Source organism: Pantherophis guttatus, chromosome 2 (assembly GCF_059756535.1).
Source record: "Pantherophis guttatus breed Tessera chromosome 2, ASM5975653v1, whole genome shotgun sequence".
Lineage (NCBI taxonomy): Eukaryota > Metazoa > Chordata > Lepidosauria > Squamata > Colubridae > Pantherophis > Pantherophis guttatus.
Window position 1 is genome coordinate 270569915 of NC_142064.1, and position 24502 is coordinate 270594416.

The window sequence follows — 24502 nt, forward strand, 5'->3', positions numbered from 1 at the left end:
TACCTACCTCAAAAGGATGGAAGGCTGAGTCAACCTTGAGCCTGGTGAGATTTGAACTTGCAGTAATTGCAGGCAGCTGGTGTTACTTAACAGTGCTTTAGTCTGCTGCACCACCAAGGCTCATCCTTGAGTCGTAAAAGGTATTACTAGACCAGTGGTGGTCCTGAATCCCACAGTCGTGTCCCGTTCGGAACTGGGGCACGCGTGTAGCTCCACTCACACGAGCGCGCAAAGCTCCACTCGCGTAAGCGGCAAGCTCATCCACAAATGGAGCTGTGCGCATGCACAAGTGCGCCTACCACGCACACGGAACAATCCCCTCTCCCTTCCCCGCCTTCCCACGCCGGTCCGCCAAGCCGGAAAGGTTGGAGACCGCTGTGCTAGACGCCTGGTGACGAGACCAGCGTTTCAGGACCTTGGACAGCTCTGATTAGGATTGAAATACCGGCTGAGGAAATGGCCATTCTATTTATCTCGTTTTGTTAAATCCTTGGGCAGAAATTCAGTAGACCATGATCTGCTTCTGAGGAGCTGAAAGTTATTGGTTTTGGGTCTTGGGTTCAGAAAGTTGCAAATTAGTGGAAACAGACTTCTCAACCTTGGAAAACCTTATGATGAGTGAACTTCAACTCCCAGATTTCCCCATGCTGGGTGGAGAATTCTAAGAGTTGAAGTCCATGCATCTTAAAGTTGAGCAACATCAGTCTGGAGACTGTGATGGAGATGTTAAAATAGTCTCTCTTCTAAATGATCTCGGAGTCCATAGAAGACCCCAGTGATGAAATGACCTTGAAAATACTGTTTTGGCCATTTGTGGGTTAGTGGGATCGTTTGACAGTATTGATTCTGGAAGAATTGAGCACCCAGGGGCTTACCCCAAATCTTACAAGTGGACTATGAGTTAATCCATTTTCTGGATTCATTGCAACACAACAAGCCAATACATCACAACAAGACTTCAAAGTACCGTAAGCCTAAAATGAGTTTGCTTCAAAAGAGGCTTTCAAGATTATTTACTTTCAGCAAATGGAATGAGAATTGGTAAGGCATTTCCCCCCCCCTCCTTAGAACCATTTGTTAAGAATAGAATAGAATAGAAATAGAATAGAATAGAATAGAATAGAATAGAATAGAATAGAATAGAATAGAATAGAATAGAATAGAATAGAATAGAATAGAATAGAATTCTTTATTGGCCAAGTGTGATTGGACACACAAGGAATTTGTCTTGGTGCATATGCTCTCAGAAAAGATATGTTCATCAAGAATCATAAGGTACAACACTTAATGATAGTCATAGGGTACAAATAAGCAATCAAATCATATTAGGAAACAGTCAATATAAATCGGAAGGATACCAGCAACAAGGTTACAGTCATACAGTCATAAGTGGGAGGAGATGGGTGATAGGAACAATGACAAGATTAATAGTAATGCAGCCTTAGTGAATAGTTTGACAGTGTTGAGGGAATTATTTGTTTAGCAGAGTGATGGTATTTGTGGGGTGGGGGAGAATTGGCCTTGTGTCCTGGTGTGCAGAGTCCTATAGCATCATTTTGAGGGCAGGAGTGGAAACAGTTTATGTCCAGGATGTGAGGGGTCTGTAAATATTTTCACAGCCCTCTTTTTGACTCATGGAGTATACAGATCCTCAATGGAAGGCAGGTTGGTAGCAATTGTTTCTTCTGCAGTTCTAATTATCCTTAAGCAACCATTTGAAGTTATAATAACACTGGGGAAAAATGGCTTGCAACTGGTCCTTGCACTTACAACCATCGCAGCATCTCCTTGCTCACATGATCAACATTCGGCACTTGGCAACTGGTATGTATTTACAACAGTTGCAGAATCCTGGGGTCACATAATTCCCATTTGCAGACTTCCTAGCCAGCTTCCTACAAGCAAAGTCAATGAGGAAAGCCGGAGTTGCTGAACAACCACGATTCGCTTAACAATTGCAGTGATTCACTGAACAATCGTGGCAAAAATAGGTCGTAAAATTGGGTGCAACTCACTTAACAACTAGCAATAGCACTTAGACGTACCCATATACCGCTTCACAGTGCTTTACAGCCTTCTCTAAGCATTTTTACAGTATCAAAATATTATCCCACCCCACACAATCTGGGTCCTCATTTTACCGACCCTGGAAGGATGGAAGGCTACGTCAATGTTGAATCAGTCAAAATCGAACTGCTGGTAGTCGGCAGAATTAGCCTGCAATACTGCATTCCAACTACTACTCCACTATATGGCTCACCTACCTTACTTAGCAATTGAAATTCTGGTCCCAATTGTGGTTGTAAGCTGAGGACTATCTATACTACTCTTTTCACTCTGATTCCTAAAACATGTATGCTCAGTGGTTACTCAGAGGGCTTGTGTTTGTTCCTGTGATCTAACACAGAGTTCCCCAACCTTTCTAGGTTGGCAGCCCCAAACGAGGGGAGGAGGGGAAGAAGGGATGAATTTTTGTGGGGGGGGGCAGGCGCATGTGGGACCACAAGTGCCCGCAATGACACTCGTGTGAGTGGGGCCACAAACACCCGCGATGACGCTCGTGTGAGTGGGGCCACAAACACCCGCGATGACGCTCGTGTGAGTGGGCTGTGAGTGCCTGTGATAACACTTGCGCGAGAGGGGTCGCAAGTGCCCACAACGACATTCATGCGAGTGGGGCTATGAATGCCTGCGATGACGCTCTCATGAGTGCAGTTGCAACCGCTGTTGACAAGGATCATGCAAATGGGACTGCGAGTGCCTGCGATGAGGCTCATGCGAATGGGACTGCGACAGCCCGTGACAACGCTTGCACAAGTGGGGCTGCAAGCGCTCACAATGAGGCTCGCACGAGGGGAGCCGCAAGCACTCACAAGGCTCACACGAGGGGGCCCACAAGCACTCACAATGAGGCTCGCATGAGGGGAACCGCAAGCACTCACAAGGCTCACACGAGGGGGCCCACAAGCACTCACAATGAGGCTCGCACGAGGGGGACCGCAAGCACGAGGCTCACACGAGGGGGCCCACAAGCACTCACAATGAGGCTGTGGCGAAGCTCAGACGATTGAGGCCATGCGCATGCACCAGCCAGCCCCACGTGCAGCCCTGTGGCAATTAGGCCATGGCCTGGTAGTGGGCCATACCCACAGACTGAGGACCCCTGATCTAACATAAGCAGTGAGTTCTTGAAGGAGCTTCTCTCCCCAGGTCCCTCACAAGCCAGGTCACGTGCCGTCCTTGTCATCGCTGTGTATGCTCTGGTGCCGAGTGAGGTGTGCCTTCCGGATGAAATCCCTCCCACATGTAGAGCATTTATACGGTTTCACTCCTGCGTGAATCCTCTCGTGGTTAATCAGCCCCGAACCGGAATGGAACTGGCTACCGCACTGCAAGCATGTGTACGGCTTCTCCCCCGTGTGAGTCCTTTGGTGGATGGTCAGAAGGGAGTTGCGACTGAAGCATTTCCCACAGGTAGGACACCTGAAGGGCTTCTCGCCCGTGTGGCTCCTCTTATGCACCAGGAGGTGAGAACTCTGGCTGAAGTTTTTCCCGCAGAAGGAGCATTTGTATGGCTTCTCGCCGGCGTGGATGCGTTGGTGGTAGATGAGGCCTTGGCGTGAGTGGAAACTGCTCCCACACTGGGTGCACTTGTAAGGCTTCTCTACGTCGTGGGTCCTCTGGTGGAAATTCAGATGCGAGCTTTGACCAAAGGTCTTCCCGCAGATCGAACACTTGTGGTAAGGTCTTTCGGGAACCGGGATGTTATCGTCTGGTTCCTGTCTCAAGTCCAGCCCAGATGGGATGCTTGACTTCTGGATCTGGAATAATAGAGGTTTGCCCAAGATCTTCCTATTGATGACCGAAGCGATGGATATGGCTGCTTTGTTCCGTATATGGATTCCTTGCTGAATCTTTGGCTGGGTCTGATTCTGGAAGAGTTTCCGCTGCTCGGGGACCCGGGAAAAGTTCTCCGCGAATTGTCTTTGGGGGATCCAGCACAGATCCCTTTCCTTACCTCCTTCCTGCAAACAGCTTCTCTCCTTCTGATCATTCGCAGGTCCGTACTCTGTTGGAATGAGAAAAGAAGAGCTGTTGATTTAATGTAGAATGAAATAACAGAGTTGGAAGGGACCTTGGAGGTCTTCTAGTCCAACCTCCTGCTCAGGCAGGAAACCCTACACCACTTCAGACAAATGGTTATCCAATCTTTTCTTAACACCCCCCTCCCCCCAAGTGATGGAGCACCACAACTTCTGGAGGCAAGTCGTACCACTGGTTAAATGTTCTTATTATCAGGAAATTACTCCCTAGTTCTAGGTTGCTTCTCTCCTTGATTAGTTTCCACCCATTGCTTCTTGTCCTGCCCTCAGGTGCTTCGGAGAATAGCTTTAGTTTAGTTTAGTTTAGTTTAGTTTAGTTTAGTTTAGTTTAGTTTAGTTTAGTTTAGTTTAGTTTAGTTTAGTTTAGTTTAGTTTAGTTTAGTTTAGTTTAGTTTAGTTTAGTTTAGTTTAGTTTAGTTTAGTTTAGTTTAGTTCAGTTCCTTGGATTTATATACCGCCCTACTCCCGAAGGACTCAGGGCGGTGAACAGCCAAAAGATAAAATACATGTAATACAAATGTTAAAAAACCATTAAAATACAATTAAATAATTTGGCCCAAAAAACAAAATTTAAAAACCCCAATTTTTTTATACGACAAATTTAAAATTTAAAAATTTAAAAAACAGTTTAAAAAAAAGGTTAGGCCAGGCCGGCCTGCTGGAATAGGAATGTTTTGAGGGCACGGCGGAAAGCGCGCAGATCAGTGATCCTCCGTATCTCTGGGGGGAGCTCGTTCCAGATGGCAGGTGCTCCCACAGAGAAGGCTCTCCCCCTGGGGGCCGCCAGTCGACACTGTTTGACCGACGGCACCCTAAGCAGCCCCTCTCTGTGGGAGCATAATGGTCGGTGAGAGGCTACTGGTGGCAGAAGGCGGTCTCGTAGATACCCCGGTCCTAAGCCATGGAGCGCTCTAAAGGTGGTAACCAAAACCTTGAAACGCACCCGGAAGACCACCGGGAGCCAGTGCAGCTCGCGCAGGAGGGGGGTCACATGGGAGTGCCACATCGCTCCCATAACCACCCGCACGGCCGCATTCTGGACCAGCTGGAGCCTCTGGGTGCTCCTCAAGGGGAGCCCCATGTAGAGAGCATTGCAGTAGTCCAGGCGGGTAGTGATGAGGGCATGAGTGACTGTATTTAACGAATCCCGATCCAGAAAGGGATGCAACTGGCGAATCAGGCAGACCTGATAAAAAGTCCCCCTGGCCATGGCCGTCATGTGCTCTTCTAAAGACAGCCGTGAGTCCAGGAGGACACCCAAGTTGCGAACCCTCTCCGTGGGGGCCAACAACTCGCCCCCAATAGTCAGTGATGGCACCAACTGACTATATCGGGATGTCGGAAACCACAGCCACTCGGTCTTGGATGGGTTGAGCCTGAGTCTGTTTCTCCCCATCCAGATCCGTACAGCCTCCAGGCACCGGGACATCACTTCAAGCTTTGACTCCCTTTTCTTTGTGGCAACCCCTGAGATACTGGAACACTGTTATCATGTCACCCCTAGTCCTTCTTTTCATCAAATTAGACATATCCAATTCCAGCAACTGTTCTTTATATGCTTTAGCATCTAGTCTCCTAATCGTCTTTGTTGCTCTCCTCTGCACTCTTTCTAGAGTCTCAACATCTTTTTTTACATCGTGGCGACCGAAACTGGATGCAGTGTTCCAAGTGTAGCCTTACCAAGGCTTTATAAAGTGGTATTAACACTTCACGTGATCTTGATTCTATCCTTCTGTTAATGCAGCCTAGAACTGTGTTGGCTTTTTCGGCAGCTGCTGCACACTGCTGACTCATATTTAAGAGGTTGTCCACTAGGACTCCAAGATCCCTCTAAATAGTTACTACTATTGAGTCAGGCACCACCTATTCTGTTCCTGTGCATTTTGTTTTTCTTGCCTAAGTGTAGAACCTTACTTTTCTTACCACTGAATTTCATTTTGTTAGTTTGCCCCCAATGTCTTCATGCTGCCTTCTGCCCTAAGCAAATCTTAGCCAATCAGTGCAGAAGTCAGGGGCAACTTTTTCTGTCTGAGAAAGGGAGAAGTTTTTGTGAGCTGAAATTCATTTCATCCTTTACTTTCATTCGTTTCATTTCTCAAAAGCTTCATCCTTCTTAATATAATCTCTTGGCTTGAAAATACGCTACCAAACTCGTCCTGATTTTTTTTTTTGTTGATACTATAGGTCAGGGTTTAGCAATGGAGATTTTGGACTCAATTGTAGTCATAAACCGAGGACTACCTCTATCTTTGAAATGATGTCCCAACGGGACATGGGTTGTCTATGTTGTGGCTCCATTACCTGAGCCTGTGTCATCGGCAGGAGAGACTCTGAGAGTGAAGGAGAAGAGTTGGCAAGGCCTCCCTCTCCAGGACCCTCCTCTCTGGCAATGCCTTCGGTGTCCGCCGAAGGGCAAGAGATAGGGCCAGGGCCAAGCACGTCCACGCAGCCACAGGTGGACAGTGATGAGAGCAATGAGTCTTGGCTGGATCCACGCCAGTGTCACAGAGATAAGCGCGCGCAACAGAAGAAAAGGCATGCCCGAGATTAGGCTGAGTCACTGGACCACACCCCACAGGGTATAAAAGGGAGCGTGGTGGCCAGTCAAACCTTGTGACGAACAAAGCTGAAAGCTTCCACGCCATTCTGCATTGCCGGATTTTTGCTATAGACTTTGCTGGATTATCTTTGGACTTGATTGACTCTGTAATTATTGAGCTGTTTGCTTTGATGTACCAGAAGCGGGGAGAAGTTATCTCTCCTCTTCGTAAGTAATAAACTCTTGGCAGGCAGCCACTATGTTGTTGCCAAGTTCCGTTATCATAAGGAAAAGGATTTTGTCGGCTGGTTTAGTCTTTAACTCTTGGACGTCTGTTAGTGTGTGTGCGTGTGGGACGGGGACAGAACAGTCTAATGTCCTAAAAAAACATTCAAATTCATATCTAAACCAAGATAGGCTAAAACATTGTGGAAACGTTTACAAGAAAATCGTGCCTTAGAAGATGTGTAGAAGGAGGAGGAGCAAAACTTAAACCGAGAGGTTTTAAGGATGTGGGATGCAAACAGTACCTGGGAGACAGTTGTCCCCATCACTTTCTCCTTTGGCTTCTCCGTGCAGCTGGCTCTGATCCGGAGGCTGGAAAGCTTGTTCTGGTCCTGAAAAACCAACCGCTACTTCCTCACATGGCATGCCATCCTGAAATATTAATGAAGATATGCTGTAGCTAGCTGAAGGAGAGACTATATACCTTAATCTAATATAAAGAATGGTTGATGGAATTGGGTGTGTCTAGTTTAATGAAAAGAAGGAGAGAAACAACCTAGGATTTAAGAGAAACTTCCTGACAGTTAGAACAATTAATCAGTGGAACAACTTGCCTCCAGAAGTTGTGAATGCTTCAACGCTGGAAATTTTTAAGAAGATGTTGGATAACCATTTGTCTGAAGTGGTGTAGGGCTTCCTGCCTAAGCAGGGGGTTGGACTAGAGCAGGGGTGAGCAACCTGCGGCTCTGGAGCCGCATGTGGCTCTTTCACCCCTCTGCTGCGGCTCCGTCACTCAAAATATGTGTCACAACCGCCAATGTGTGACACCCGCTGGCACACAATTTATTGAGCTTTTCAACCCCAGGTAGGCCAACCATGGATAAATCCAAGAAAAGAAGTTTCAGAAGAAAACAGAATGTTTAATTCAACTACATATGCTAGTTTTGTGGCCGCTCAGAAAATAGTCAGACACGGGAAGGGTTTTGTGGCTCCCGGTGTTTTCTTTTCTGTGGGAAACAGGTCCAAATGTTTAAGGTTGCAGAGGACCTCCAGGATTATTCTATTCTATTGTTATTATTTCCTATTCTACTTCTACTTCTAGTATTTCCTATTCTATCCCATCCTATTCATCCCATCCTATTCACCCCATCCCATCCCACCCCACCCCACCCCACCCCACCCCACCCCACCCCATCCAACCTAACCTAACCTAACCTAACCTAACCTAACCTAACCTAACCTAACCTAACCTAACCTAACCTAACCTAACCTAACCTAACCTAACCTAATCTGCTTTTTCTGGAGGAGGACAGCCAAAATATATCCAGCAAAGTGACATGCAGAGAAAAATGCTTTCTCTTGCTTTGCACCAAACAAGACTGAATCCAGGAAAAAAGTTGTGTCTCTGACTACAGGTAGTCCTCGAGTTACGACCAATGAATACGAGCCCAAAATCTATGTTGCTAAGTGAGAAATTTGTTAAGTGACTTTTGCCAACATTTAACGACTTTTCCGGCCACAATTGTTAAGTGAATCCCTGCAGTTTTCAATTAGTAACACGGTGGTTAAGTGAATCTGGCTTCCCCGTGGACTTTGCTGGTCAGAAGGTCGCAAAAGGGGATCGCATGACCTTGGGACACAGCAACGGTCATAAATATGAACCAGTTGCCGAGCATCTGAATTTTGATCATGTGACTGTGGGGACGCTGCAATGGCTGTGTGAAAAATGGTCAGTAGTCACTTTTTTCGGTGGCGTTGTTAACTTTGAATGGACACTAAATGAACTGTTGTAAGACGAGGACTACCTGTATTTATTTATTTATTTATTCATTCAATCATCATTCATTTATAGCAACAACAACTTTTATTACAGTCATGGACCACTAACTAACTAACTAACTAACTTTACTTACTTACTTACTTTATTTATTTATTTATTCATTCATTCATTTATAGCAACGACAACTTTTATTACAGTCATGGACAACTAACTAACTAACTAACTAACTTTACTTACTTACTTACTTTATTTATTTATTTATTCATTAATTCATTTATAGCAACGCCAACTTTTATTGCAGTCATGGACCACTAACTAACTAACTAACTAACTAACTTTACTTACTTACTTTATTTTATTTATTCATTCATTCATTTATAGCAACAACAACTTTTATTACAGTCATGGACCACTAACTAACTAACTAACTAACTAACTTTACTTACTTACTTTATTTATTTATTTATTCATTCATTCATTTATAGCAACGACAACTTTTATTACAGTCATGGACAACTAACTAACTAACTAACTAACTAACTTTACTTACTTACTTACTTACTTTATTTATTTATTTATTCATTCATTCATTTATAGCTACGACAACTTTTATTACAGTCATGGACAACTAACTAACTAACTAACTAACTTTACTTACTTACTTACTTTATTTATTTATTTATTCATTCATTCATTTATAGCAACGCCAACTTTTATTGCAGTCATGGACCACTAACTAACTAACTAACTAACTAACTTTACTTACTTACTTTATTTATTTATTTATTCATTCATTCATTTATAGCAACAACAACTTTTATTACAGTCATGGACCACTAACTAACTAACTAACTAACTAACTTTACTTACTTACTTACTTACTTACTTACTTTATTCATTCATTCATTCATTCATTTATAGCAACGATAACTTTTATTACAGTCATGGACCACTAACTAACTAACTAACTAACTAACTAACTAACTAACTAACTTTACTTCATTCATTCATTCATTCATTCATTTATAGCAAAGACAACTTTTATTACAGTCATGGACCACTAACTAACTAACTAACTAACTAACTTTACTTACTTACTTACTTACTTACTTACTTAATTTATTTATTCATTCATTCATTCATTCATTCATTCATAGCAACGACAACTTTTATTACCGTCATGGACCACTAACTAACTAACTAACTAACTAACTAACTAACTAACTAACTAACTTTACTTACTTACTTACTTACTTACTTACTTACTTACTTACTTACTGTATGTATGTATGTTTGTTTGTTTGTCAAATTTATTGGCTATCCTTCTGACTGCAGGGTAACTCTGGGCGACAATGAGGATAGAGATTAGAGATAGGGCTAGAAACAGATAGACAGACACCAGTTCGATCTAATGGTTAAGCTGCAGGCTAGAAAATGGGACTGTTGCAATATTTTCAGGATCAGACTCAATAAAGATAATAGGAGTTAGAGCTTTAAATATATTTCTTTTTAATTATGATAGACATTCTATATTCACTGAATATTCAAGGTAGAAGCGACGAGAATGGTGAGGGTGGCTCCTTATATATACAAGGGGTGGAGCTAGGAATGGGAGTGGTAAGTTATGAATACATTAAAGTCCAAAGAATAAGTTAACCTCTGATGTTCCATATATACATTATTTACACATTGGAGAATAAGGCATTTACATCTGACAAATCCCCCTCTAAATGCCGGTTCGTTACACAACACCAATTACATTCTGATTCAGGACAATATAATACATATAATTTAGAAGTTAAATATTTGTGTTGTTTAGAAGGTAAGGGTTTTGTTAATATGTCAGCTAATTGTTCAGAAGTATCGCAATGTATTGCTTTAATGAATCCGTCTTGAGACAGTTGTCTCACATGCTTAAACTTTATATCAATATGCCTGGACCTTTGTCCAATTGCATCGGATCTGGATATTTCAATGGCCGCTTTATTGTCTTCATGCATAATAAATGGTAAGGTGGGTTTCTTCCAAACATCAGTGATCAGATCATTGAACCATACAAGGTTATTTGCAGCCTTGGACAAACAAACATATTCCGCTTCTGTAGTAGAAGTGGCTACTAGTTCTTGTTTACCAGTATACCAGTAAACTGGACAATCATTCAATAGAAAAACATAACCAGAAGTACTCTTTCTGCATGATGTATCACCAGCCCAATCTGCATCAGCATAACAAGTAATTTTTGGTTCTCTGTCATTATTGGGTTCCAACATTAAACAAAAATCTAATGTACCCTTCAGATATCTTAGAATTCTTTTGACAGCTTCCCAATGATACAAGGTTGGTTTACTAACATATCTTGACAATAGATTGAGAGGTAATGCAATATCTGGCCTAGTCCAATTAGATATATAAAGGAGTGAACCTATAACTGATCTGTAAAATGTGTTGTCTTTAAACTCAGGGGAAGATTCATCAGTGTTTCTAAGAAAATCAGTTTGCATAGGGGTGTCACAGGTTTTAGCATTATTTAAGTTACATTTGTTTAGGAGTTCGATGATTTTATCTTTCTGTGTAAGTTTGAATCCCCTTTTAGTTTTGTTAATTTGCACACCAAGGTATTTATTCACTTTACCCAGAGATTTCAGTGAGAAGTGTTCATTTAACTTATTTACAAAGATTTCCCTGCTCTCTTTATGCTTTCCAATGTATAAAATATCGTCCACGTAAATTAATACAAATTCAATATGATCATTACTCTTTTTTACAAAGAAACAGTTATCAGCAGTGGTGGCGTTGAAATCCATGGTCTTAAGTACTTTTACCAAGCAATCGTACCATCTTTTGCCGGATTGCTTTAATCCGTACAGACTCTTATTTAATAACCAAATTTCGTTCTTATTAGTGTATTGACTGTGTGGTGCTCTTACATATATTTCCTTATCTAATTTTGCATGTAAGTATGCGGTCTGTATGTCATATTGGAATACGTCCAGATTGAGTGCAGATGCTACTACAAGGGCTGTTTTGACACTCTCTGTTCTCACTGTGGGTGAATATGTATCAGTATAGTCTTCTGGATATTTTTGTGCATAGCCTTGTGCAACTAGTCTAGCCTTGTATAAGGTATTGCCTCCTTCTAAGTTCTTAATTTTATAAATCCACCTGGTACCTATAATTGTTTTATCCTTAGGTGCGATCGCAGGTGTGAATACATTTAATCCTTGTAAACTTTCCATCTCTTTTTCCATAGCTAGTTCCCATTTTTCTCTTTCTTCATGTGGAAGTTTCAATACTTCTTCATATGTATTAGGTGTTATTTGTTCTCCATTCATATGCATTATGTAATCTTTGTATTTATTTGGTATTTGGTTTCTATTGTTTCTAATAGTTCTTTCAGGCTTGCTATGGTTATCATGCAAATATCTAGCTTCCTTTTTTGTTAATGTGTCTGTCTTTATTTTATGCTGACTATTAGTCCAAGTTTTGGTTTTGTTCTTACTTTTGTTAATATTTTGATTTTCTGTTGTTCCTTCCTCGCAAGATATCGTATCTTTACATTTATTAGGAAATATTTCATTAAGGTGCAATTTTGACCAATTGGCCTGTTCATGGAACACAGCTGTTCTGGATACTATAAATTTGTTATTACTATCAATAAATCTGTACCCTTTGGTTCCAGTTTCGTATCCCATGAATCTTAATCTCCTGGATACGTTTTCTCCCTTTCTCCTCAATTGTTTAGGTATGTGTACGTCTGCAGTGACTCCAAATATGTGCATGTGTGATAATTTGGGTTTTCTATTGTACATCACCTCATATGGTGTCTTATTCACAATACTGGACCAGGTTCTATTTTGAGTGTAATTCGAATAATGTAATGCCTCTGACCAAAATTGTTTGCCTAAACCAGCATCCTCTAATGTGCACCTAATCATGGTTTGTAGTGTGGAATTTTTCCTCTCTGCAACTCCATTTTGAAATGCAGAAAAAGGATTGGACGTGAAATGTAACATTCCTCTATCCTTTAACCATTGGGAGAATTCTTTAGACATGAACTCACATCCCCTATCTGTCATAATTTGCTTTATTCTGATATTATGTTGTGTTTCTATACGTTTGTAGAATTCCTTAAATTTCTGAAATGTTTCATCCTTGTGCTTTAATGTGTAAACAAAACCATATCGGCTGTAGTCATCCACTATTGTTAGGAAGTAACGTTTTCTATAGGTAATTGAGGGACTTAATGGACCAACTAAGTCCATATGTACCAAATCAAAAATATTGTTAGTTGATCTGTTAGATTTTTTTGGTCTGGGACTGGTTTTTAGTTTGGTGGACTTACATACTGAGCATTCCAAATAATTTTCACAATTTTTTATTTTGACACCTTCTGCGTGTTCAGTCATTTTTTGTACTACAGGAAAGCTTGCATGTCCTAACTTCCTGTGTAAGATGTGAGCACACTCATCATGAATTGGTTTACCTATTTTTGGTTTCTTTTCCTTGTATGTATTTTTGTGATCATGAGTTATTCTACACTCATCATTGTCACTGTTACTGACATTTTCATCATCTGCTTCAATACAATCTTCCATATTTGAATCAATGTTATGTAAACATCTTTCTTTAATTATCAGATAGGGTAGACCTCCTTTTATCATTACAGTACCTACATTTGTTTTGTTCTTTTCTATAGTTGCTTTCCCCTTTGAGAAAACTATATTGATATCAGATTCTCTGCTTAATTTTATGGCACTTAGTATGTTGTGAGGTATTTCTGGGATTAATAATACCCCCTCTATTTTCCCTAGACCAGGCAAGGTCACATTTCCTTTGCCTAGTACTTGAACCTTTTCTTGATTAGCTACCTTTATCACAAACTTATCTTCTATAAATGAAGATAATATACTTTTGTTGTTGGTGGTGTGATTTGTTGCACCAGAATCAATAAGCCAATTGTTATTCTCATCCTGCTGTGTTCTGGTGCTGTCTTGTTTATTTAGCCCATTCAGTGACCCAGATTTCCTCTCTTTTGAATTTTCTCTACCCCCTCTACCTTCTTTGTAATTTGGTGGGCTTCTATATTTGTGTCTATCTGTGGAAGATTGTCTGTAATTATATTTGCTCCTATATTCTGGTCTATGTCTCTCTCTTGAGACTTTGGGGCAGTCTCTTCTACTATGTTCCCTGGATCCACAATTGTAGCATCTAAAGGCCTCATTATGTTTATCTTGAAAGACTACTTTCCTAAAAGGTTTGTGGTCTGTTTGGTTACTGGATCGATTTTTTCTTGAATTGTCTTCTGCTATCAATTTGTTAGATAGACTTTCTATGGATAAATATCCCAAATTAATGGTATCTAAGTGTGACATAAAGCTATCCCATGATGGATCAAGTGAATTGATAATAACACTTTTCATTGTTTGATCTGAAATCACTTCCCCCCTCAATTGTAGCTCAGCTCTTATTTTGTTTAGATTTATCAAATGCTCACTTATAGAAACCCCTGGTTTTACTCTAGAGGAAAAGAAATCCTTAGACATTCTTGTGGTTGTAGCTACGCTATCGCTGTGAAATAGATTAAACATGCATTGAATTATTTCTGATACAGTTAGGTTTGGTTTGATGCTATGATACATTGCAGGAGACACGCTAGATATTATTATGAAAAATGCTCTATGATGTAAACAATCTATTTTTAAAGTCCAAGGTCTTCTTGGAGGGCTAGTTATAAAGAATAGTAAATTTTCTTTCATGAAAATAACCTGAAGCTGTTGATACCACTCTTGTAAATTAATGCCATCAATTCTAAGTTTTGGGAAGTCACTGGGTAAGTTACCTACATTATTCTGTCCATTACTTACAACCTGGGGCAGTCCGTGATCTCTCAAGTGCAGGAAATTACAGAACGGCATTGGGATGCTTGCAATGAGTCTGCGCGGTTCTCTGGCCAGTTCAAGTCCTTCTGGGTCGTCTACGTAGTTTCGCACATGCGCGTTGCTCATTTCTTCTTTGGTGGCGTCGTGGAAGGTTCTCTCCCTTTCAGCTCTCTCGATCCGCTCCTCCTCAGATGAGTCGGTCTCTGGCTCGGTTTTTGGGGTTCTGGTGGTGGTGACGGTTCTTTTCTTCTTTTTGTGTGCGTTGGTATTCGATTTTGTCTGTGGTGTAGGGCGAAATCGGCATGGCTCTCTGGGCTCGGGCGTCGTCGCTTTCGAAGTCAGGATGGGAGCGTGCAGGTCTTGAGTCGCCGGTTTGATTTCTTGCTTCTTCGTAGATGTCTTGGTAATTTTCAGTCTTGGCCCAAAAGCAGCAAAAAGCGTTTTCATTGCTGATTTTACTTGAGATTTTGTTAAATCGTCTTCACTTTCTGATTTTGGATCATCTGAAGAGTTTGAGACTTCTTTCTCACTTTCTTCGTCTGATAGTGTTTTTCGCGCCAGAAATTTTGAACTGAGCGTTTTGATTGGCTCTGCTCCATTCTCTTTTGAAGTTCGTTGAAACCAAGATGGCTGCCATTCAAAATTTCGCGCGGGATCACATCTTTTCTTTTTAACAACTATTTTCTCAGTAGTCATCTCACTTACGATTTTTTGATCTTTGGGTTTTTCTTTAATGACGTTTTTCTCTCTCGCTGCTCCGCTGTTCTTCAGCATCTCCTGGAGGTCCGCGATGAGACTTTCATCATTCTTTTGGCTTTTTAGTATCTTTAATATCTCTGACCTGAGTTCGTTATTTTCTATTTCGATTTCTTTCTGGTCATTATTTTCACTCATTAGTTCTTCTTCTTCAGTGGTGTATTCTTCGGATTCTCTCGAAATCGCATTGGTGGATTCGTTGATCATCTCTTGATCAGTTTCTATTTCTTTGCTGTAGGCCCTGGTGTTGGGCCTATCTTTCTTGGACATTTTTAATTACTTATTGAGTCAATTAACCATCCTCTGCTACCAGCTTGTTGCAATATTTTCAGGATCAGACTCAATAAAGATAATAGGAGTTAGAGCTTTAAATATATTTCTTTTTAATTATGATAGACATTCTATATTCACTGAATATTCAAGGTAGAAGCGACGAGAATGGTGAGGGTGGCTCCTTATATATACAAGGGGTGGAGCTAGGAATGGGAGTGGTAAGTTATGAATACATTAAAGTCCAAAGAATAAGTTAACCTCTGATGTTCCATATATACATTATTTACACATTGGAGAATAAGGCATTTACATCTGACAGGGACACTGTGAGTTCAAGTCCCACCTTAGCCATGAAAACCAGCTGGGTGACTTTAGGCCAGTCACTCTCAGTCCAACCCACCTCACAGGGTTGTTGTTGTTGTTGTTGTGGGGAAAATAGGAGGAGGAAGGTGTGTTGGACATGTTTGCCACCTTGTGTTTTTTTTAAAAAAAAATAAAGGTGCGATACAAATAAATTAAAGATGTCTGTCTGACTATCCTAGATAGATGACAAGATAAACAGACAGATCTTTTTAGTTTATTTGTATGGTCAAAACATACAAGAATCTTAAGAGCTGTTTCAGCCGCGAACAAGTGACCAGTTTCTCTAATCTAGTCAGTTTCTCAGTGGCTGGTACAGTACAATCAAAACCACTAGTTTACAGTACATAGCAGCGCATATATTAAAAAATAAGGTGCTGTGCATGCATGCAGTGTAGGCAGGGGTGAAATTCAGCAGGTTCTGGAGAACTAGTAGCGGAAATTTTGAGTAGTTCAGAGAACCGGCAAATACCACCTCCGGCTGGCCCCAGAGTGGGGTGGGAATGAAGATTTTGCAGTATCTTTTCCCCAGGAGTGGGGAGGGAATGGGGATTTTTCAGTATCCTTCCCCTGCCATACCCACCAAGCCACACCCACAGAACCGGTAGTAAAGAAATTGGAATTTCACCACTGAGTGTAGGTGAATATTAAAGTCTGGTGAACATTAAACCCCATCCACATTGGAAATAATCAGCGATGTTTCCCTTTTGAGACGCACTGCCTCTCCACCATTAACCTTATGCTCACGGATGTAAACAGGATCAGTTCTCCTCACCTGTTGCTCCCACTCCTCCGTTTTCTGCTGCTTCTGCAGATAATCCTCGGCCAGGGCCACCGCCTGGGAGCAGGTATCGGGGCCCCGGGCTCTGACCCAGCTCTGAATCTCCCCTGGCAGGATAGTCAGGAACTGCTCCAGGATCAGCAACTCCAGGATCTGCTCCTTGGAGTGTTTCTCCACCTTCAGCCACCGGCGGCAAAGCTCCTGAAGACGGGTGCAAGCCCGCCGTGGGCCCTCAGCCTCCTGGTAGCAGAAACGGCGAAAGTGCTGGCGCTGCTTCTCTCGGCTCAGGGCGCTTCCCCACAAGATGGCCGTCTTCACTTTCCCGTAATCCTCTCGCTCTCCGGCCTCCAGGCCACTGAAGGCCCATTCAGCTTGCCCACTGAGGGCGGGCAAGAGACGGGCTGCCCACTCGTATTTTGGCCACCGGCAGGCTTTGGCCACTTGCTCAAAGGAGGCCAGGAAGCCCTTGGCATCATCCCATGGGGTCAGTTCCGGGGGCGGCTGAGGAGACCCCCATCCTGAGGAAGGGGACCCCGTTTCCTGCCGAAAGTGCTGCCGCTGGGTGTCCCAAGAAGGAAGTACCACTTCGTCTGGCTCCTCCTTAACTTTCTTCTGCGCTGACACCCTTTGTGGGAATCGCCCAATGCTTCCAGTCGGTAGCAGCTGAGGGTTTCTTCCAACCGTGCCTGACCCTCCTGCCACTTTGAGGACCATCACCGGATCTTCCATTTCCAAGACGGAAATGGAGCTTCTCTGCAGAGGGAGAAAGAAGACAAGCAGGAAAACGTTTGGTGCTGGGAAAGAAAGTTGACACAGGTAGCCTTTGACTTACAACAGTACGCTTAGTGATGCTCTGCCCCAGCTACATACCCCAAAGAACGCAGCACACACAAAGTCCGTTCAAACCTTAGTTTACTAAATAAACCAGTCTTTTACAACAATGCCTGTTAATTAATTGCATTAACAGCCACCAAGAATTCAAAGAATAATAAGTGAAAGCTTACTATGGTTGGCAGAATGCCCAGAAGCAATTTGCAGGAAGCTGATAAGATAAGCAAGACAAGACACGAAGGTATGTGAATGAATTTGTTCCCTGCAAATTGCTTCAGTCGGCGTTCCTCCTTAAATAGGCTAAGGGAGTGGCCAATTAGCCCCAAGCCTTACTCTTGAGGAGACCGCCTCCTGAGGAGCCACTCCTGCCTTTTGGCAGCTCTGCGCACCCGTGCATTGAGAAGAGGCTCCTCCTCTTTGTCCTCTTCACTTAAGGGAGCTTCTGGAGGTTCTGAAGGCCCTGGCTGAGTCCCTGCCTCTGCCACCACATCTTCTCCAGCCTCCTCATTGTCCGACTTGAGTGCCAGCTGCATAAGCTACTGGCGAATCACCACACCAGCCTCCTCGCTGTCTGAATCAGCTACTAGCTGCACAGGCCGCATACAGGCCACAACAAGTGACAGTTCAAAGTTACACCAGCACTGAAAAAAGGGACTTACGACTGTTTTTCACAGTTATGACCATTGCAGCATCCCCATGGCCACGTGATTTACAATCGGATGATTGTTAACTGACTCACATCTATGACGGTTGCAGTGTGTCCTGGGGTCATGGGATCCCCTTTTGCGATCTTCGTGTCAATAGGGAAATATGATTCACTTAACAACCGAGTTACTAATTTAGCAACTGCAGCGATTCACTTAACAAACCTGGCAAGAAAAGTCGTAAAATTTATTTATTTATTATTTTGTTATTTTTTCTTTTATACCGCCCTTCTCCCGAAGGACTCAGGGCGGTGAACAGCCAAGGTTAAAATACATACAGTATGAAAATTAAAATAATTTTAAAAATAATTAAATCAATTTGGCTACCCAATTTTAAAACCCCATACCCATAAAATTAATCCATTAAAATCTTAAACCAGCCCGGCTCGCTGAAACAAGAAAGTCTTCAGAGCCCGACAGAAAGTATGGAGGTCTGGGATCAGTCGTATCCCTGGGGGTAGTTCGTTGCAGAGGGCAGGTGCCCCCACAGAGAAGGCTCTCCCCCTGGGGGTCACCAGTCGACAGTGCTTGACCGACAGCACCCTGAGGAGACCCTCTCTGTGGGAGCGTATTGGACGATGGGAGGTTATCGGTGGCAGAAACTCACTTAACAAATGTCTCACTTAGCAATATAAATATTGGGCTCAACTGTGGTTGTACGTTGAGGACTACCTATAAAGCACAGAGGGAAAATCCTGCCCATGATAGGCTGAGAAACCCAAACCAGCATCTGATCTGCTTATTGACACCAACACATCTTGATTCCTTTGATTAGAGCAGAGGTCCTCAAACTCTGGGAGAATTCTGGGAGTTGAAGTCCACAAGTCTTAAAGCTGCCAAGTTTGAAGACCTCTGGATTAGAGCCAAGGTCTCCAAATTTAGCAACTTTAAAACCCAGGCATACTGGATTCATCATAAATGTGATTCAGTGGTCAAGCATCCAAATGTAACTCACATGACCATGAGAATGCTGCATCGGTCATAAGTCATAACAGTCATAAATCTCTTTTTTCAGTGCCGTTGTAACTTTGAACGGTCACTAAGCAAACTTAGGAGCTCTAGTGGCTCAGCAGACTAAATAACATCCACTTACATCTGCTGCCTGCAATTACTGCAAGTTCAAATCTCACCAGGCTCAAGGTCGACTCAGCCTTCCATCCTTTCTAAGGTAGGTAAAATGAGGACCCAGATTGTGGGGGCAATAAGCTGACTTCGTATAAATATACAAAAGTATAAAGGCTATTGCTTAACGCATTGTAAGCCGCCCTGAGTCTCCGGAGAAGGGCGGTATATAAATAAAATAAAATAAAAAAATCTGTTGTAAGTCGAGGACTACCTGTATTTATCTTTTGCAGGGGTGTCAAACTGGCAGCCCATGGGCCAGAAGTGTCATGCGCAGGCCACACCCACCCCAGCTCCGTGAATGGCAAACACGAAACGTCACGTGATGGCAACGTGACGTACGACCAATCCTCACACTTACGACCACCACAGCATCCGCATGGAGGGGGTGATTAGAATTTGGGCGCTTGGATCATCTATGGTGCTGCAGGGAAGGGAGCTTACACAGATCAAAGGTTTTAAATTTGGTTTTAATTTATTGGGGTTTTAAAATTGGTTCAGCCAAATTTATTTAATTAGTTTTATCTCTATTTTAAATTTTTTATCTATATGTTTTATTTTATGGTTGTTCACCGCCCTGAGTCCTTCGGGAGTAGAGCGGTATACAAATTTAATAAAATGAAATGAAATGAAAAATGAAATGAAGTTAGGGCTGAAGTGTAAGTTATCCCCCCGGATGATGTCTGCAGTTCCAACTACGATAAGTACCATGCTTTTGGATGGCAGGAGAAAAACAGGAAGAAGATTGATATGGGTTCAGATCAAATGGCAGGAACATGTGTTTGACAAATACCAGATACTTTACAGAGGCCTAATAACATATGTTTGTTACAGGAAGTTAGTTACAGGAGGTACAAATATAAAGGCATAATATGTGTTACAGGAAACTAATGGTTACAGAATAACACGTTTCTACTAATTCTAGTATACCAGTCTATTCTATTATTATTATTATTATTATTATTATTATTATTATTATTATTATTATTATTGTTAAATTTTTAATTTGATTTATATGCCGCCCTTCTCCGGAGACTCAGGGCGGCTTACAATGTGCTCAGCAATAGCCTTCATCCTTTTGTATATTTATACAAAGTCAGCTTATTGCCCCCACAAACCGGGTCCTCATTTCACCTACCTTAGAAAGGATGGAAGGCTGAGTCAACCTTGAGCCTTGGCGAGATTCGAACCTGCAGTAATTGCAGGCAGCTGGTCTTAATAACCAGCTTAATAACAGGGTGCCTTAGACCACTGTACTACCAAGGCTCTTATTTATTATATCCTTATTACCATTTCCCTTCACTTCCATTCCCCACCATCCAGTTAAAGCTGAAGAAGCGTCTTAGATGAGAAGTGAAACGTCATCAAAGAAAAAACAAGAAAATCCAGTTGCCTCCTGAAAAAAATTAGCACTTTTGGGACATAACCATGATTGGTTATTATGGGTGACTGAGCATCTACATAGGCTCTCTTGGATTAGTTAAAAATTGTGGGGACTGAAAAAACAAGACAACTGACAGTCACTTGATTTGGGGTAGATGCTTTTTTGTTTGTTTGTTTGTTTTTTGGATGCAAAATACTGAGTGGGCTTGCCTCCCGCCCACCCTTTATTTTTAAAAACTCACCCAATTTTCCTGATTTTAATGCACCCTCTAGGTCTTCCTTCCTGCAGATGCACCCTGCGTGACTCTGGCAGAGAAAGGCAAATGCCCCCTTTAAAAAAAAAAAAATGCACTGGAATCCTTAGCAGGATGAAAAGCGCCTGTTTCCAGAGGGAAGGGAAAAAGTGTGGGAACAGGAAAAGGGTCTGCGGTATTTACGGGTCTCCTTTTTTTTCAAGCTATGATTTCACATCCACCTTTTCCTCTCTAGGAATGCCTTTTCCCACCCCCCACCAAGGAATTCATTAGACTTAACTCTTTCGCACCTGGGTTTCTTCCAAGACTTTCCTATCCAGATGCACATTTTCAGACGGGTCTAAAATTTCACTGGCCTGGCTGTGGACAATGGAAACTGTGGTTCTGCACATCCGCGTGGCACCAGTTTGGAGAAGGAGGCTTATTTTATTTATTATTTATTTATTGGTTCGATTTATATGCCGTCCTTCTCCGGAGATTCAGGGCGGCTTACACTACGTTAAGCAATAGCCTTCATACTTTTGTATATACCTGCTTAGTAGGGCTTTCGGCCCCCTCTAAGCGGTGTTCTATTTTATACAAAGTCAATTTATTGCCCCCACAATCCGGGTCCTCATTTTACCTACCTCGGAAGGATGGAAGGCTGAGTCAACCTTGAGCCTGGTGACATTTGAACTCGCAGTAATTGCAGGCAGCTGGCAGCTAAGTGCTACTTAAGAGCACTTTAGTCCGCTGCACCACCAAGGCTCTTTTATTATAACTCAGTGAACCGTAAGTTCTCAACCATGAATGAAGTTGCTTGACCTACATCTAGGGGTGAAATCCAGCAGGTTCTGGAGAACTAGTAGCGGAAATTTTGAGTAGTTCAGTGAACCGGCAAATACCACCTTCTGGCTGGCCCCAGAGTGGGGTGGGAATGGGGATTTTGCAGTATCCTTCCCCCAGGAGTGGGGTGGGAATGGGGATTTTGCCGTATCCTTCCCCTGGAGTGGGGTGGGAATGGGGATTTTGCAGTATCCTTCCCCTGCCACGCCCAGCAAGCCACACCACGCCCACCAAGCCACGCCCACAGAACCGCTAATAAAAATTTTTTGAATTTCACCACTGCCTAGATCTGCACAGTGATGGAGAGAAGAAGGGAAAGTCAAATGCTCCTCCCATTCCCTGTCTCGTCTGAATGCTCCCGGGGCAGGACGCTGGCAGCAGAGGATGAGATTCATCCTTCCTGCTCTCCCTCTGGGCCTTCCTGGTGTATGTGTGTGCAGGGGTGGGATGTGCCCTTAGGATTTCCATTTAACTGGCTCGGGGAGAGGGACACCAACTAGTGGGTCTCCCCCTGTCCCCCCCATTGTGCATTTGGGCAAAGCGAAGCTGCGGAGAAGCAGGGAGGGAGGGAGAGCGCTGGGAAGTCCCCCTACCCAAAAAGGTTTGAGCTATCCCTGCAAAGAAAAGACGAGGTGCGGAGGGAGTGCCTTTGCAGAGCAAGCAAGCAAGGGGGTCCGTGTGGTCTCCCTTTTTCGCTGCCTTAGGGGGGATGTAGCTTAGCCCCCCCTTCATCCCCATCGATCTCGATTTCGGTTTGATAGCTGCCTCTCCCCCCCCCTTATTGAATTTCCAGGGGGAGTTCAGTGCCTCACTAGATGCCTTTTTTTTAAAAAAAAAAATCCATCCTGCTCCTCATGAGTTCTAGGTGACTGGATGAGAAATGCATCAAAGCAGCATTTCATTCAGCCAAAACAATCCATATTCGCAATATCGTTTTTCCCCATTATACTTAATTTATTCCTCTTCCCAACCATAAATCAGCAAGGTAGGCAGACTCAGACTGCCCCATCCAGAATTTCTATAGGTGAAGATGAATTTGAACGCACTATTCTCTATTCCTTCCTTCCCTTCCCTTCCCTTCCCTTCCCTTCCCTTTCTCTTTTCCTTTCCTTTCCTTTCCCTTACCTTACCTTACCTTACCATTCCATTCCATTCCATTCCTCTCCACTCCACTCTTCTTTCCTTTCCTTTCCTTTCCTTCCCTTCCCTTCCCTTCCCTTCCCTTTCTCTTTTCCTTTCCTTTCCTTTCCTTTCCCTTACCTTACCTTACCTTACCTTACCTTACCTTACCATTCCATTCCATTCCATTCCATTCCTCTCCACTCCACTCTTCTTTCCTTTCCTTTCCTTTCCTTTCCTTTCCTTTCCTTTCCTTTCCTTTCCTTTCCTTTCCTTTCTTTTCCTTTCCCTTCCCTTCCCTTCCCTTCCCTTCCCTTTCTCTTTTCCTTTCCTTTCCTTTCCCTTACCTTACCTTACCATTCCATTCCATTCCATTCCATTCCTCTCCACTCCACTCTTCTTTCCTTTCCTTTCCTTTCCTTTCCTTCCCTTCCCTTCCCTTCCCTTCCCTTTCTCTTTTCCTTTCCTTTCCTTTCCTTTCCCTTACCTTACCTTACCTTACCTTACCTTACCTTACCATTCCATTCCATTCCATTCCATTCCTCTCCACTCCACTCTTCTTTCCTTTCCTTTCCTTTCCTTTCCTTTCCTTTCCTTTCCTTTCCTTTCCTTTCCTTTCCTTTCTTTTCCTTTCCCTTCCCTTCCCTTCCCTTCCCTTCCCTTTCCATTCCATTCCATTCCATTCCATTCCATTCCATTCCATTCCTCTCCACTCCACTCTTCTTTCCTTTCCTTTCCTTTCCTTTCCTTTCTTTCCCTTCCCTTCCCTTCCCTTCCCTTATCTTACCTTTCCATTCCATTCCATTCCATTCCATTCCATTCCATTCCATTCCATTCCTCTCCACTCCACTCCACTCCACTCCACTTCTTTCCTTTCCTTTCCTTTCCTTTCCTTTCCTTTCCTTTCCTTCCTTTCTCCATACAGGGAACAGGAAATCTGTGACAAGGAAGCCAGGATCAATTAGTCATGAATGGATGGAGCTCATAACTGCAAAACTCAGAAAAAGCAAGAAAAGGGGAGAAGAAATGGGTTGCTTATACTAGCCTAACCGCTCCTTCCTCCTCTTTTGCTTCTATGAAGCCTTAATCTTTTGTGTTGCCTGTAGGTAGTCCTCGATTTACGATTACATTTGGGACTGGAATCTTGCTTGTTTAACAAAGTGGTCATTATGCGAGATATCACAAGACACCCTTGACAAAATTGCCAATGATGGAGCCCTCAAGTCCCTAGGAGGCAAACTCTTTTGTTATAGTAGTTGTTAAGTGATTTTGTGGGTTGTTAAGTGGAGGGAGACCTACATGGGTGCCTGAAGGGGGTGGGGAAGATTGCTTAATGCATTGTAAGCCGCCCTGAGTCTCCGGAGAAGGGCGGCATATAAATCAAATTAAAAAAAAAAAGATCATGGGGGATTTCATATGTTTGTCTGGAGAATTCTGGGAATTGAAGTCCACAAGTCTTAAAAGCTGCCAAGTTTGAAGACCTCTGGGTTACTGCTTCGCTGTAACCAGGTGCCTCTGCCCGGACTTAGATCACCTGTGGGAAGGGGGCGGGGGTTAGAGACCTGGTG

At 42.8% G+C, this 24502-nt stretch overlaps 1 protein-coding gene across 1 annotated transcript in view; it reads right to left on the reverse strand.

Moving 5' to 3' along the window:
- The window catches only part of LOC117674804 (uncharacterized), a 42419-nt gene extending 21273 nt beyond the window's left edge, over nt 1–21146 (reverse strand). The window contains exons 1-5 of the mRNA XM_087885258.1: nt 20979–21146; nt 16691–17449; nt 7173–7299; nt 3229–4069; nt 2545–2982 (exon numbers count right to left, since the gene is read on the reverse strand). Coding sequence (XP_087741384.1) covers nt 2545–2982; nt 3229–4069; nt 7173–7299; nt 16691–17425 — 2141 coding nt within the window. The 5' untranslated portion in view covers nt 17426–17449; nt 20979–21146. The remainder of the gene's footprint in view (nt 1–2544; nt 2983–3228; nt 4070–7172; nt 7300–16690; nt 17450–20978) is intronic.
- Nucleotides 21147–24502: the final 3356 nt, after the last annotated feature.